Source organism: Clinocottus analis, unplaced genomic scaffold (genome assembly GCF_023055335.1).
Source record: "Clinocottus analis isolate CAN_PGR_092001 unplaced genomic scaffold, fCliAna1.0.p SCAF_9, whole genome shotgun sequence".
Taxonomy (NCBI): domain Eukaryota; kingdom Metazoa; phylum Chordata; class Actinopteri; order Perciformes; family Cottidae; genus Clinocottus; species Clinocottus analis.
In genome coordinates, this window is record NW_027176251.1 from 6,595,652 (window position 1) to 6,611,552 (window position 15,901).

General features: G+C 43.6%; 2 protein-coding genes across 3 annotated transcripts in view; both read left to right on the forward strand.

Moving 5' to 3' along the window:
• Positions 1-206: 206 nt before the first annotated feature.
• Positions 207-11,968, forward strand: si:dkeyp-69b9.3 (myocardin). The gene is made up of 16 exons (XM_068568917.1): positions 207-501; positions 1,497-1,634; positions 3,453-3,506; positions 4,301-4,356; positions 4,840-4,906; positions 5,583-5,708; positions 5,816-6,006; positions 6,160-6,300; positions 6,873-7,038; positions 7,145-7,325; positions 7,440-7,584; positions 7,690-8,274; positions 8,387-8,485; positions 8,647-8,784; positions 8,867-8,921; positions 9,012-11,968. Exons 2-16 carry the CDS (start codon positions 1,580-1,582, stop codon positions 9,431-9,433), a joined length of 2,481 nt encoding a protein of 826 aa, XP_068425018.1. The 5' UTR covers positions 207-501; positions 1,497-1,579; the 3' UTR covers positions 9,434-11,968.
• A 674-nt stretch (positions 11,969-12,642) lies between these two features.
• The window catches only part of LOC137780748 (glutamate receptor ionotropic, NMDA 2D), a 93,639-nt gene continuing 90,380 nt past the window's right edge, over positions 12,643-15,901 (forward strand). For both annotated transcript variants that reach the window (XM_068568943.1, XM_068568944.1), the window contains exon 1: positions 12,643-12,872. The gene's annotated coding sequence lies outside the window, so the exon portion shown is untranslated. The remainder of the gene's footprint in view (positions 12,873-15,901) is intronic.

Consider the following 15,901-nt stretch of genomic DNA (forward strand, 5'->3'; position numbering starts at 1 on the left):
AAGTCACGTACAATCAAACACAAAAGTGCTTATTGTCTTTAAATCTGCACCTTAATCAATCCGTCAGCAGATGTCAGAGGGGGAGTCAATGGCTGTTAACAGGGAGGGAGGGGAGGGAGAGAGGGGAGGGCATGAAGGGGGAGGGGTAAATTTGACAGTCGCTCACAGTTGGCACCAAGGATCCAGGATGCTTTGGGGCGGATGGGGAGAGGGGGCAGAGAGAGCGAGACAGAGGTAGAGAGGGTGAGTTTCTATCGAAAGGGGACGAAGGAACCACGGATCCTTTTCTCTTTGCATTTCACCTTTAGGGGAAAAAAAAGAAGTGTAGAAAAGGGGCGAAAGAAAAAAAAAAGAATATGAAAAGAACATGAAAGAAAGAAATCGTCATTAAACTCACTACGAAGTTCTTTCTTTCCCTCTCTTCCTCCATCTCGCACCTCTCTCAGTTTAATCTTAAATCCACTCCAATTTCCCCAGAGGGACTCAATTCTCTCTTTTTCTGTAAGTATTCTCTTTCATTCTAATGCTTTTATTCTCTCAGTGTTTTCAGTGCCTTCTTGTGCCTCAGTGCCCTACTGAGAAATAATACCTGTGCCAAACAAATCAATCAATTGCTTGTTATTTGAATGCATTAATGAGTGAGTGGCCTTCTTTCTGGACTCATATTGTAAGTAGGTGAGGTGTGTGTGCATTTATGGGATTGGGAATAAGAAAAGTGCTGTCGTGAGTTAGTTTGCATGGTCTCAGCTATTCCACAGCACGTGTGTGTGTGTGTGTGTGTGTGTGTGTGTGTGTGTGTGTGTGTGTGTGTGTGTGTGTATGTCTATTCCCTTCAAACATGCTTGCTTTGGTGGTTGTTGTGTGGCTGGCCAGTTCAAATCAATATTGTCAATAGGTTGTATGCGTGCGCGCGCGTGCGTGCGTGTGTGTGAGCGCGTGTGCGTGTGTTTACTAATGCATCTTATGTAGATTATAGCTCTCCCTATCCGAGTAGCAGCTCTACTTCTTTTAGTGCATGACACATTTGTGGCCCGGCTGTCACGGTGTAGGTCTGTGTGTGATGCTGTAGGTGTCGCGAGTTTGTGTTTGTTCGTCACAGTCAGCGTCCTCCAGCCCTGACGTCTCAGTTGCTGCTGGGGCTTCTGTCTCCGTCACTCCTCCTCTTCCTCTTCTTCTCTGGCTCCTCGCTCTGTCTCTCTAAAAGCCTACTTGTCTGGTTAATTCTCTGTGTCGTTAGTTCTGTCTCTGTGGGTGGGCCTCTGTGACTCTCTGTGTGATTATGACAGGCTGTCTACGGGGAGGCCTGCTGTTGCTAGAGCAGCTCACTGCAGTGTTCAGTCCGCCTGTAGGTCTGCGAGGCTTTGCGTCTCCGTTTCCTCCTCCATCTATCTCTGCTGTGCTTTGTGTGCCTCTATCAATATCGGTTTGTGTCTATCAGTGGATTAACAAGCATCTGTCTCTCTCACTCCCCTGCTTCCTCTGCTCCCCTGCAACAGTGAGAGACAGACGGAGAGCGGTCCATTCCTCCTGGTAGAGTGACACCAGGAATTTCCTCTCTCTCCCTCTACCCCCCTCCACCATGACACTACTGGCCTCCGAGAGGTCTCTTTTCATCCGGAACAAGTTCCGGTCAGGTGAGGATTCCTTCACACCAAACAGAGGAGAGAAAGATGTATTTCCCCCTCAACATTTTCCCCTACATCTCGGGGCAACAATATGTGGAGGGTTACTGGCCGTCCACGTTGACTAACATGTGATCAATAGTGAGCATTGTGAATGGATTCAGTGATTGATACACAGATATGTTTTGATTTGAAGACAACTGATGAGGCTTTAAAACCTCGGCATGTTACTGCGTGACAAGTTGAGTGTGGTATCTTTGTTGCTAAGCAGGAAAATCCCTTTATTTAATTACTCTTTTACACCTCTAGAACATTAAATATGAACGTCTCAACAAGCATCACCCAACGTTAAAGTTTTGAGGAGTTATTGAAGACGATATCCTATCACAGGCTGTAAAGATTCTTCAGAAGTTGAGGGCAAAAATAATCAAAGAATAGCCAAAATGAATTCCAAATGATATTACTGTGTTTTATTCATCTGATGTATTACTCGACTGATGACAACTTTCAGCAGACAACCAGCATTCTGTGACAACCAGCATTGAACAACCTTCCTATAACTGAATAATTCAAGTTTCCCTACAAGTTGCAGCGGCTGCTGTTGTGTTCTCAGGCAGCTGTCGTTAACGGCTGGTAAAATAGGAAGGCGGAGAAATGGCATAGACGCAGTCCCCTAGGTGTACAAACACCTGCTGGAAAACACAATTCCTTAGGGCAGCTGCTCTGTTTGACATCATGTATGTACATAGCAGCGTGTATGCTAGTCTATAAAGTCTGCTGGTACATCAAAGTTATGTTGATCCTGTGTGGAAAAACACCGGCTATTGTCAGTATAATATGATAGTTTGTATGAGTTCCAATTCATTTTTGAACTAATTGTATATTTTGCTTGACTATTCACATTATTTGATTCCAAAGTAGTCATGTGCTAGATGTTAAGGGTCAATGTTAAGAAAATGTGGTAAACCTTGTGTTAAAAACGTAGCTCACGATCATTAAAACAAAATCCACTCGCAGCGCCTCTTCGCGTCGATGAGTTGTGAGAACTTTTTATTCGAAAGATTTTAAGAAGCCTGAACAGGTAAAAATACATGAAAAATGCAACACTTGTATTCGGCTTTCAGTTAAAATATGAAAACAATCTGACATTACAAACACACACTCACACGTTGAAATCAAACCGTGTGACGAGCACAGCTTCATTAACTTGTTAAGACAACACAGCTAATCTGCTCTAAATCACCATTTTCACAACGTTAAACTTTTATTTCGAGTCGTCAGAGATCAGTGTAGTTAGCAGCAGCACAAATGAGGATGACGTGAGGAAGAGGGGATGTAAGAGAGGCTGGTGGAGAGAGCAGGACAGCTGAAGGGGGGATGGGATCAACAGAAATAGACATACTGAGGGATAAATAGTAACTCCCCTCCCCTTCCCTTCACCTCACCAGCCCTCGTCTCCCCTCGTCAGGTCTCTCAGGTCTCAAAACTCACTGAAATCATACCGGGCCCTATCCAGCTTCACCTGTTTGTGTGTGTACTGAATGCTAACGTGCATATGTTTGGTGTGTTGATGTGTGCAGGCATGTAAGAAGATATATAATCTATAAGCATTGCAAAGTCATGGGGTAATAATATACATTACGGAGCCATATCGTTTAACAGTGGTCATGCTGTCCTGCATTACTCAACTCTTTCCTTTCTGCATGTGTCATTCATTTCTACCAAATCATTTGTCCCTCAAACTAACTTACTGTTCTATCAATGGAGCTTGTAATAGTTCATTGTTTTGTCTTTGTCTACACAGCTCAATCTCTGATTTTTGTCTTTCAGTCCTGCAGTTGAGGATTCAGAACCGAAGGCAGAGTGAAATCAATGCAGACTCTGGTTAGTTCATGTCTATCAGTTACATTGTTATTGATCCCGGAGCACCATGATTGCATGGAGGATTTCATATTAATGAACTTCAGCTTGCCTCTTTTCACAGAAAGATGATTTGATAATGTCTCTGTTGGCTTTACTATATTGACTAGCTTTTACTTTCCTCTGATATCACTTTTTAAGTTAAGATTTTGTGTTTGATGCAAAACTCTGATAGTGCAAGAGTCCAAAAGTTAATATTGTCATATGATACTGCACATCTAGTTGAAAAATTTAGTATGAACCAAAAAGTTAATACAACATAATCAACATACAAAATTGTCATTGTACTCATAATAATAAGTCTGCACAGAGGTACAAACATAGCATCTTCTAATATTAGGGAGTATTGAAATGAAGATAACATGCAATGATTTTGCCAGTATAACATGTGTCCAAAATTAACAATATGCTCTAAATATCAGGCACTATTTTAAGACAAAGCTGAAAATAAATTGTGCAGCAAATGCAATAAAGACTAATGACATAGAAAAGAACAAGAACCTCAGAGTCAGACAGGCTTCAGTTCTCTCCTTGGTGTCTGAGGCTGAAGCAGGTTGCACATTCTGATGCCTGCCAACAAAAAAGAGCGCCTCAGATGCACCATGCTGTAACTTTGAGGGATGAGTTGAAAGCTGAGAGTGCTTTGTTGATGCCCTGGTTCACCTGAGATGCTCCTCTATCATGCTAGCACGCTCTAAAAAAAACTCTGCTGTGTATTGTAGTTTCATCATACATCCACACCTTGTCTCCTTCCACAGGGTTGAAATCTGCGTGCTCCCCGAAAAAAGCAGAGAAAGACCAGAGTGAAGCTCTGGTAAGTTGCATCCAGTTTCTCAACAATATCCAACAGTCTGACATTTCCATGCTATAGTTCAAATACGGATTTTGATGCAGTAGCAGTAAAGTTCCCATGTAAATAAATGTTTCCCTCTACACGTTTTTCATTGATATTGGATTGTACAGTTGATTATATTTGATAGAACAGGAGGAGACCACATTTTTGTTTAGCTATCTCACCGTTTGTCTTATTTCAATATAGCTGTGTGTTCACAACAAAGTAATTCAAATGAATTGTGAGAACGTATTATTAGGTATCGGAGAGTGTTGAATGGGTTAAATGGTCTTCTGTGTGGAGCCATCTCACCCGCAGACTTTGCATATGTTCTGGGGGAAACACTGGTGTAAATTAGTATTTCATTAGGCTCCACTGTGAAGTGTTATTCAACTTTCCCTGAATGAACTGCATTGTAACCTGCGGGCCCTGGCTGTTGGTTTGACCCGCTGTTTCCTGATGCAGCGTCTCACTGATGGTGGCGCCGCTCAGAAGTTGCCCCCTTGTGGTCTGAACACTGAAACTGCACAAGGTGATGCCCTGCCGACAGTAACGTTGATGTCTCCTTGCTTTACCCTCTGTGCTCCGAGTAAAAAGCATAGTGGTATCTTTCCTCTCGCTTTCTTTCTGTCTGCATTTTATCATCTCTGTTCTCTGCTTCCTGTTGTACAGCGTGAGGAAATGAAGTGTGCAAATCTGGCAATGGGGTCGATGGTTCATCAGCTGCCAGTTAAAACAATATATGTGACCTTGTTGCACACTCTAACTCGGATTTTTAAGCAGCCTGCAAACATATCAGTGATTGACAGCGCGTGATAAACCCACCCATCCAGAGATCAAAGTCATCATTTAGCCGACTGACATCTTTCTCTCTTTATCTTTTCCACACTCTCTAACCTTCCTATTAATTTGAAGAGCATTTTGTTTTTTTAAATATCTGATTTCCCTTTCTGCCCTTTTAAAAATGTTGTGTTGATACGTTTGTATGTGTGTTTGTATCCATGGGAATACATCTCCCTGTGGACAGGAGTGTTTACTATTTTTGATGCCTGTGTTGGTTTGGATTGGGATTGACTGCCTGTGGCAACACTGCTGTGCCCACAACACATATGTTCTGAAATGATCTTGCTTCTCTCTCTCTCTCTCTGCTGATCTCCCATCTGTCCCATCATCTCTCCACTTATCGGCACCATCCGTCTACCCTGCAGAGAGGAATGCGTGTGTGGCCCAAAGGCAGAAGAAGGCTCGCCAGACGCAGGACCTCACCGAGAGAATCCAACGTCCACCCGGGCCGGTGGAGCAACAGCCCAAACACACACAGTCCCTGGAGAACTGTGAGTCAACACACATATGCATGCACCGGCACACTTCTTCAATTTTTTATTCCAATCTCATCTCCTCCTCTTTTGACCTTACCTCCTTTCACTTTTCATTTCCTCAGGCGCTGCCTCTTTCCCTCTGTCCGCTGATGTCTTCGAAGATGACATTTCCTCCTGCCCCTCCTCCTCGCCCACAGAGCAACATGGCGTCCACCAATCAACAGCCTTCACGTCATTGCCGGGGCTCTCCGGTGACCAATTACTGAGGGACTTCTCAGCCGTGGGCCCGGACCGCAGCCCCGGTCACGCTCAGGTGAGACGACGCCCAGATTTAGTTCTGATTAAGACCCATGTATGTTGGCAGCAACGAGGAAGTAATTCCCCCAAATAGCCTCACATTAACAGACTTGTGAGCTTATAAATAGTCTCACATGTCAACTCTGATAATCTGATATTCTGCCTTTAGTCTGGTTTGGCGTTGCTCCCGGCAACCGAGGGCATCAGACAACCTGTGAGTTTAACGCTGAGTGAATCAAACTCCATGGCAACAACTGGGAGACCAAATGGGATGTATCTGACCTCTCAGACCACACCCCTGCTGCCAAAGGTAACGTGGGGTTAGTGCATGTTAATGCTGTCACATAAGAACCGTGTTGCTTTGACTTTCATTTGGCTCACGTAAATTTCACAAGGGTCTCTTTTGTAATGAATATTTTGACTACTCCTAATGCAAGCAGTAATATTCCATTTTCATCCAGAAAAGACAACATTTAGATCGTGTATGTGCTTGCTACCGCATAAACGTTAAAGAACATCGTTGAGGTCTTCAAGCAAATAAGATGGTCACTCGTCTGTTTTGTCAAACACAATGCGCTCAGTGAGCTGCTCTGCATTCATTACTGTCAATTTGCACTTCTGGGAGAGCTCAGCGTTTGCCCCGTAGGTTAACACATTCACACACAGGCGGCATGGCTGTATGTCAGAACCAGCACATGCTGTCATCTGGAGATTTGTGAGGCATTTGTACATTTCATGTAAGAGTTTAACCTTGACACGGGGCAAATACTGAGAAACAATGTCAAACGATTTTACATTTTCTCTGCAATATTCTACACGCTACCCTTGAATTGACTCACCAGGACCACAGTATGGTTACAGTTGAAATGTGTGTCTTTTCAGACAGCACGGCCTCACAGCCCAACCTGCTCCTCCTCATTACCTTCATCCCTCAACTTCAACCATCTCCCCCGGCCACGGAAACCACGGGACACCAAGCCTAAAATGAGGAAACTTAAATATCACCAGTACATTCCTCCAGACCAGAGAGGAGGGTCTGGGACCGGAGGTACTACTAGTATTCATTATTTTCCTACATTTATTTTAATGCGTCAAACAAAGTCTCGCTCTTGGAGAGGTGTTTGAATTTACCCTAAACAATTTTTCATTTCCAGGAGCCAAACAGAAGAGCCCGACTCCTACCCAGTCTTTAGACCCAGCCTACTCCCATCTCCTGAAGCAGCAACAGGTCTTCCTCCAGCTGCAAATCCACCAGAGCCAGCAACAACAACTACAACAGCAACAATTACAACAGCAACAACTACAACCACAACAACAGCTCACGGTTGTTCCTAGGTATGCAAACAGATGGCTGAAATACTGTGTCAGGGAATTTAAATTGTGTAAAACTAGACAGTTCTGTGCTTTATCAATACATATTAGAGCCTAATGCTGCTATCGTTCCTTCAGCGGAGAGCACAACGATCTTGTGAAGTCCTCTGGAGCCATGCCCCTGAATCCCCAACCTGCTCCCGCCACAACAAACCACAACCCGACAGACACAAACTCTGCGTCCAAGCCTGAGCTTCTCCCTGCAAATCTTGTTGATCTAACAGTAAGAAAAGCATGAAAGAATGATAACTATTATTTACAAATAATGGTGAAGACAAACTCTCCTTGTCCTTTAAAACCTTCACCGTCTCCTCCTCCTTTTCTGCAGGTGTCAGAGTTACGGCAGCAGCTACGTAAGCGTGGCCTCCCTGTCTCCGGCACCAAGCCTGCTCTGTTGCAGCGTCTCCGCCCGTTCCAGCTTCCCCACTCCTGCCTCACCCCTGCTCCCCTGTGCCAGCTGGGTACCAGCCTGGAGCCGCTCACCTCCTGCCCCCCGCTGCCACCCAGCCAGAGCCCCTGCTCAAGCTCCAGCTCTGGACGAGACTCCCCCAGCAGCAGCCCTAACCAGCAGATGTACATCCCGGACAGGGGAGTTCCTAATGGGATTCTCAGTGACGCTCAAAATGAAATTCTGAACAGCGTGACGAATGGTTTCTCGAATGCTGTGCCAGTCAGTTTGGCTGGGGAACAGTGTCTTTCCAACGCCGTCTTCCTGGCTCCTGCCAGCACCGCCTCAGGAACTCCAAGTCCCAGTCTCCCCATGTCGTCGTCCTCGCCCCTGCAGTGTGGGGCTCCTTGGAGAACTGAGAACGAGCAGCAGCAGCAACAGCAGCAGGAGCTGAGTGTAGAGCTGGAGATGAGGGAGAGGTTACGGAGCAGGCCCAGGGAACACTCCACGAGCGCCGCCAACGAGGTGAGCGAAAACGGGCTCATTCCTTTGGTCTATATGATGAGTTGGAGAATAACAGGATGTTTGCTTTGCAGAGCCAAACATCATTACAATTATTTTTGTATTATTCTTCCAGTCTTGTGGAGGATCCCTTCATCCGTTCCTGCAACAGGATCCTGGATGCTCCAGACGGAAACCAGAAACGGACACACAGACAGAAGTGTTGTTTACGCAGGTAAACACACAAATCAATACTCATGTATTTTGGATAATCGCTTTTCAAGAGCACGCTAAATATTCTGAACGCTAAAGAGTCTTCAAACTAGATGCCCGAAACATGTGAGCATACGCTCATCACTCACCTTTTAACTGATATACCCCTGCTTTTCTAATCAGGTGTTTTGCTGCCAACCGTGTGATATGATTGGCCAGGATTTCGAGCTGCCAGTGCAGATTACAGCAAGTCCAGTTCAGACGTTGTCCTGTGTTCGCAGCTTGGAGGAAGAACTACAGGAGGCCATCCAGAGAGCGCAGGTTAGAGTCTGTCACTGAACAGGAAGAGATCAACTAGAGTTACATTTACGCAGTGGGATTTACATGTTTCTTTTGGCCCCAGATGGACCCTCGGCAATCTATAGATGACATTCTGGATGAGCCCATGACTTGTGTTGGTAAGTATCCCATAATTAATAAAGAGCACAATTTTAATGGCACTCGCAATTTATTTTAGTGTCTAATCTTTTTAACTATCTCTCTTCCAGGCTTTGTCAACGTCTGTGATCATAAATCCCCGGCTCAAACAGTCCCCGGCCCTTCGCCTCCTCCTTCTCAAGCCGATCAGTCCCAGGCCTCCCAGCTGCACAGGGACGACAGCTTCCTGCCCTCACCTCTTTGCTCATCTCTCTTGCTGGAGCTCCCTCCATCTCCTGCTGTTATAAACCCTAGCCAGGTGATCCCAGCTCCTCCACCGCCACACATCTGTACTTCCCCTCTGCCGTCCACTGGGAAGTCACGTAAACGACGGGCACCGACATCGTTTGATGCTGCAGACTGGCTTGAAACTCTGACGTTAGGCCTCCGCCCTCTTACTCCGCCGGCAGCTCCATTTGTTGAGTCAGACTTCAGTCTCGATTCAGATCTGAATGTCAGTCGAGTATTGGATCTGATGATAGAGAAGTGGTGAGCGTGTATCTGTTTGTATGCACAGTAGGTGAGTGTTTCTTGATGGTAATGAATGGGGTAAACATGCATCCCACTGAGGGAACAAGATTGTGAATAGCGGCCTCCATTCGTCCAGCCTTCATTGCAAAGCTGTCAGAGTCACTGGCTCCACGCAATGTCGAGAGCTGGATTCATTGCAGCGAACAGATTAAACATGGCTTTGATGGGGCAACAAGAGCACACACACACACACGCACACACACACAGACGCTGCAGAACACTGTTTAAAGGCACTTGGGCTCAGCCAGAAATGGCAAACAAGAAACACATCTGTGGATTGACACACTCCACAGCACAATGTTTGCAGTGCAAAACAAAAGAAAACCTGGTGGCATATTAATTTAAACATGCTTCCTGGTTGCGCTGGGACAATGTTGTTCCTGACTTATCTCCAAGACCCGTTGTCGGATTGGGTTGAGTGTGGCCCCTGGTGTTGACTCAGTCATTGAGTCCTAGCCATTCATGAAAAGCCCATTTAGAGTGTGTAAAAGCCAGACAGAGCACACAGCTTGTCTGTGGCTCCAGACCTTAACCCTCGTGCCAGACACACAGTCGGCATGCAGAGGAAGAAAGTTGGCAGAAGTTGCAAACAAGTGGTGTGTGTGTGTGCTCTTTTGTACGTGCGTGTGTGTTGTGTGAAGTATGTGTGTGTTCAATATGTCTGTCTGTGTGTGACTGAGGACACAAGGCTGCTTCTGTTTTGTACGTGTCGACACCCAAAGGCTTCCATGTACATTTATTAGCATTAGTGCCAAATGCCCACCTTGTTATTTGTTTGCTTGCAATTAAGTGTGCATGTATGATTGAACTGTGAGACGATACATGTGAAAGACACAGAAAAAAAGCTGTGGATCTCTGTGTCCACATTTCAGACCAGACATTTCATTGTAGGCTCATTGCCAGCGGGCAGTAACTCTGGTGTAGTAATCCAGCTTAATCATCAGAACAGCCACAGTACGTTGTTCAAGTCACCGTTCTCCAGGAGAGTAATCAGGCAACCACCCCAAAAATAGTTCCCATATAAATGCTCCAATCAGACAAGTTAGAGCTTTGCAAAAACAGGTGGTCATTTTGTTCCCTGATTAACCCCCAACTGTGTCTGGCCCGCTACACCGTGCTTACACTGCTACTAGCAAAGTCAGATTTAGCACAATCTATAACCCAACCCAAGGCCACACCTGTTCACTTAGTGAAAATGAATTCCACACATGTATCATTTGACATTGTTAAATCTTTGATGTATATTTCAATATACAAAACGACCATTTATATGAAGAGAAAATGCACTGTAGAATTAGCACAAAATAAGATGTCTGGAGAATAGGTAGCATGACCAGAGAAGAGCTTGATACGGTAAATACTGCACATGTGACAGAGATCTTGCTTTTATATTCTACATGATTTATTGGCCATGCAAATGTACTGGCCATGCAAAAATTAGCACATTATTTGTTTGCATAATACACTTTCATTGAGTTATGTCCATTCTTAACCCCACTTAACATAATGACATTAATGAAAGAAAAAAATCGGACAGAGGTTAGCTGCCAGTAACCTCTGCTGCACCACATAAATGTAATTTAGGTGAAAGATCTCATCTACATGAAGTTATATGCTGCCCTTAATTGGCTGCATGCCCAATCAATCATTCATCAGAGCTCTGATTGGCTCATTCATGTCTGAAACATTTGTATAATTTGACAACTAACTGGACTTCCTTCTGTAAAACCACTTTAATTTGAGGAAAGAAACAGCCTTGTCCCCTCCTCATTCTCCAAAGTATTGTGTTAAAATAAAAGTAAAGTGCTGAGTGCAATATGACTTGTGTAAAGGGCACATAAACTGGCAGATCGGAGGTCATAGTGTCATGTTTTTTGTACGCAATTATTTCAGTGTTGCTGCCGGCCAGTTCCTTGTTCTAATGATAAACTGCTGTCTTACTACGCAAGACAGCCTTGGTAAATTATTGGAAGAAGATATCTGTGCAGAGGCAAAACCTTCAACACACATTTATGTTGTACAGCTTTCACTACAGAGACTATGAAAAATGCAGTTGAATGTGGAAAGATGGCTTTGATAATCATAGCGATCAATAAACATTACCTGCTGCATGAATAAAAAAAAAAGAAAATTGATTGGCAGGAGAGTAAGATGCTACCTCCTGTGACTTCCAATGCTTTAGGGCCAACCCCAGTGTTTTCCTTGTTACTTATTTAATTTCCCAACACTGGTACAGAGGTTTCTGGAACACCCCTAAGGCAGTTTCACAGGTTCGATGCCTTAAACTGGGGTTGAAGTTGTCATGATCTAGATTTGGGGCTGGTTAAGACACATGTAAACTGGAAACAGTTGTTTCAGGTAACTGAGTCTCTGTTGGCCACTTCTGCTGCTATAAATGCCTTATTGTAAAAATGTACGAGAAAATATAATGTTTTTGCTTTATTTATTATGTAACTTATTCATGCAAAAGATATGAATCACTGTCCAAAAGTGTATTTAAAAGCATTAAGAAAATTAAAGTCTTAATAGATTTTTTATTTGGTTCCTCTTTGTTGTTATTTTTGTTAGTACTGCAATATGGCACATTTAAAGTGGACTGCTTCATGAAGAAAAAAAAATATTGATACCTGATATATTTCACAAGAAACTGTCCCAAATGATGTCTCATTAAATATTGATGATCACATACTAAAATTAAATATGAATTTGCACTAAATATCCATGAAGCAGCACTAACATCCACATGGCTGCATTGTTAATTTTCATAATGACACAGCATTGTAATGTGGAAAGAGCACTGGTGTAGCTGTAAATAAAAAGCTGGATAACCTATTAACTCCAGTCAGTGATCATCATAATGCAAGGACCACCAAATTAAACAAAAAAGACATTATGGAGCGTGCATCATGATGAATACGTCCAGGCAGGCAGCGGGAAGGCGGCGCTCGAGCTCCTACAAAAAAAAGAAAAAACGCCCACTAAAAAAGCGAATGCATTTTTATTTATTTATTTGATTTTAGTAAAAACATTTTTTATAACTTGTATAACGAAAGTGAATCTTATTAAATTCATTCGTAATAAAATATAAAGTATTTCGTAATTCTGACCCTATTTTGGTGGTTCCTCAAGGATCACGAGCCAGAGCGGCAGCTATCCGGTTGCCTTAGCTAGGTTAGCTAGTTTAGCTTAATAGCCGTTAGCCGAAAGAAGCGCCATAAACAGAGTGGTATGCACTTGTGTTCCGTCGGGACGTGTCCCGGACCCGTTCAAGCCTACTTACCTGTTGTCTCTTCGACTTGCCGGAGTTCCTCGTGGCTTCATCGGCTAAAGAGAACCGATAACCGGCTCCGAAGTTCTGCTGTCGATTGCTGGAGACGGACGTTAAGGTTCTCCTGTGACTGGTGAGTTCATGTTACTTTAAATTCGGCGTCACGTCGACGGCGTACGACGAAGCATGAACTAGGCTTTAGTGATGTCTGTGCGTGCGTGTGTGCGTGCGTGTGTGTGTGCGTGCGTGCGTATGTGTGCGTGCATTTTTATTAGTGCATCCATTGGGTGGATTTCTGTCTGATAAAAGTGGCTTCAACTTGTAACATAACAAGACACTTTGGTCTTAATGTTGTGAGTATCATTATGTATTCTACAATACATTTTAAGATGATTTGTATGGCTTTTGACTGTGTAAAAACGTGATTTATATGACAGTTCAGACCTGTGGCCTTATGTAGTCATCATACAGCCATTGCTAACATTGTAATATGGCATTATTAAATGTTTTAGTTGTTGTGCTGCTGGTCTATTTTACAGTCTGTTTGTTTCCAATATATTCCTGCAAACTGCTCAACTGTAAACTGCATATCCTAATGAATGGAGATACTTGGCTTAACTCGTCCAAATGTATCTGATGGATGAGTCGGGATGTTTTCCCCCTCTGATGTCTTGCCAAACAACTCGTGTTACTCTGCTATGCAAGAAGACGCCTTGAGGAAATGTCCTTTTTTTCCCTCCTCATCTCGCTTCATAGTCTTCTTTAGTGATTCAGACACTGTTGCTGCACATTGTCTACCCCTATAAAAGCAGGTGGGTTGATTAATTGATTGATTGATCACAGACAAAGATGTGTTGTGTGGATCCATCCAAAGACAGGGATATAAAGATGCAACAGATAATTTGTTTGACTCACATACAGCTCAGAGAGATCTAAACCAGCCTGTCTGTTGGTTGCATAGCGAGCTACAGCTGCGTATGTTGACAAGTTTAACCCTGCCGTACCTGTCTAGAGACCAGGCACAAAGAAGAAATAAGATGAGACAATCTACTGTCTTTGGCTTATCCACCCAGGGGTGAGAGTGTGTTTTCACAGGGGTAATACTCCAAAGCTGTGACCAGGGTGTAATGAGGTAGTCTCTGTAATGGCCCCGCTAGCCGTTCCACATCACTTCCCCCTTTGCAATAACCGCTTCCTGCGCGATTTCATGGGAATTAAAGGGAGAAAGGTGTGTTTCATATGTAAAGCAGGTAGCTCTTGCTGAGACGTGAGATGGTTTGTGTGGATTCCCTCCTTCTCTCCCTCTCTCTTGGGTCTGTGGTGTGTGTGTGTGTGTGTGTGTGTGTGTGTGTGTGTGTGTATAGGGGGAATGGGTGGTGGTGGTGGGGGGGGGTTAAGGTAGGCTTTGATCACTGGCAGAAGGTCGCTATGGTTCGATTTCTGTGGCGCTCCTCTGAGACGTTTGCTCTGCAATTATAAACCATGTGAGAGAAGGCAGAGGGATGGTAATGTTCTCAGCAGCCACTGTAGCCTGTGTGTCAGTTAGCCAACAGCGAACATGAATTACATTTACAGTATGAGGCAGTAAAAAGGCATTTGGTATCACAGCAACCAGAACATGGGATGTTAAATCCATTTAATAATCTCTTTACTATGTGAGCTATGTGGTTATAAGAGACTCGATGAAGGTCTGCAGGAGCATGAGGCCCTGAACGTCTGCTGGCACCCCATCCACAGCCTCACATATACTATAGCATGCGTCAATACCATAAAGTACTTACTTAAACTTGCTATAATGGATTTTTGGCCACTTGGAGGCCCTGTAAAAAAGCTGTGGACACAACATTTACATATGATCATCTTTTACGCTGATACGGCCAATGTCCTGCAGATACGGAGCAACATCAGCATCTGTTTCTATAATTCTGTGTTTCCTTTACAAGCCAGCAGCAGTTGCGGTGCCATGCCACGGCAAAAATAAGACCGCTGCTGCTGATCATTTATTATTATTTTGTTTCACAAGAGAAGAGAGGAGAGATCTTATCTCTTTAAAAACAACCATTGTATTCTTTTGCACCATGTCGGACGCTTCATATCGAGGTCAGCTCACACACTTGTAAGTAAAGCATAAAAACAAGATACTTTGCAGCATAATGATTATAACAGCAGAAGGTACAAGTCAAAAATAAAGCAAGCACCAATCAAGGATTCAGGATTATCATTCGCCAAAGGTAACACAGTCCTGCAACTTCACAGTTCAACAAACGCAATACTTTTTTAGGAAAACGCAAGGAAACGCATATGAAGAAACATATCCGACAGCTTCTACAAGTGTATCCTATAGAAAGAAAGTAAAAACATCTGAATGTATCATTTCCTTTTAGGTTACAAAACATGGGGATTCAAAGAAACCACTACAGAAATCTTGTTTTTTTGCTGCAGAAACTGGTGAATTATTACTGCTGCTCTGCCTCAAGGAGGAAATATTTGAAAAATTCAAATGCTCTCTTGTTGTTCTCTTCACTATTCAAAGGTAGTGTGATTTGTATAATTTGTGTATATAAAAGAGAAATAATTGAGAGGAGATGGGGTTTGATTCATGATGATAAACCGCTTCTGTAAAGAGGCTGTTGTTGAGGAATGATGAATTATTCTCCTTATGTTCAGAATAACTAATTTCCTTGTAGGTCTCTGTTCAACTGTATCTAACTGGTTCATTTACACCTCCTTATAAAATCTGTTATTACTCAGTGCATGTGCCCAATATGGAACATGCCCTTCAGTGTTGCTAATCAGGAAATTACGTCTGTGGGAATTTTACCTCCTCACTGCAGACTGACTTCTGCACAAGACCATGTTTCTGTGCTAAAATCTTGCTAAAGGGACATCCAGACTATTTCAAAAGACATGGCAGGGTGCAGTTTCATGCTGTAATGGAAGGAGGCCCTGCAACTGTTTAAAGTAGCCTGCGTCTGTGTCTAACTAGAGGCTTCTGCAGCTTTCCAGCTCTGCCACACATCAAACCAAAGAGCTGGTTAAGCTGAGCATTGCTGCTGCTCATCTTTGTTTTAAACTGTGTGAGATAGGGAAGGCTAATTGGACTAATTAGCACCAAAACAAGGCTTGACTGAACTGTCTTTCTGTGCCCCAGATGTTTCACCT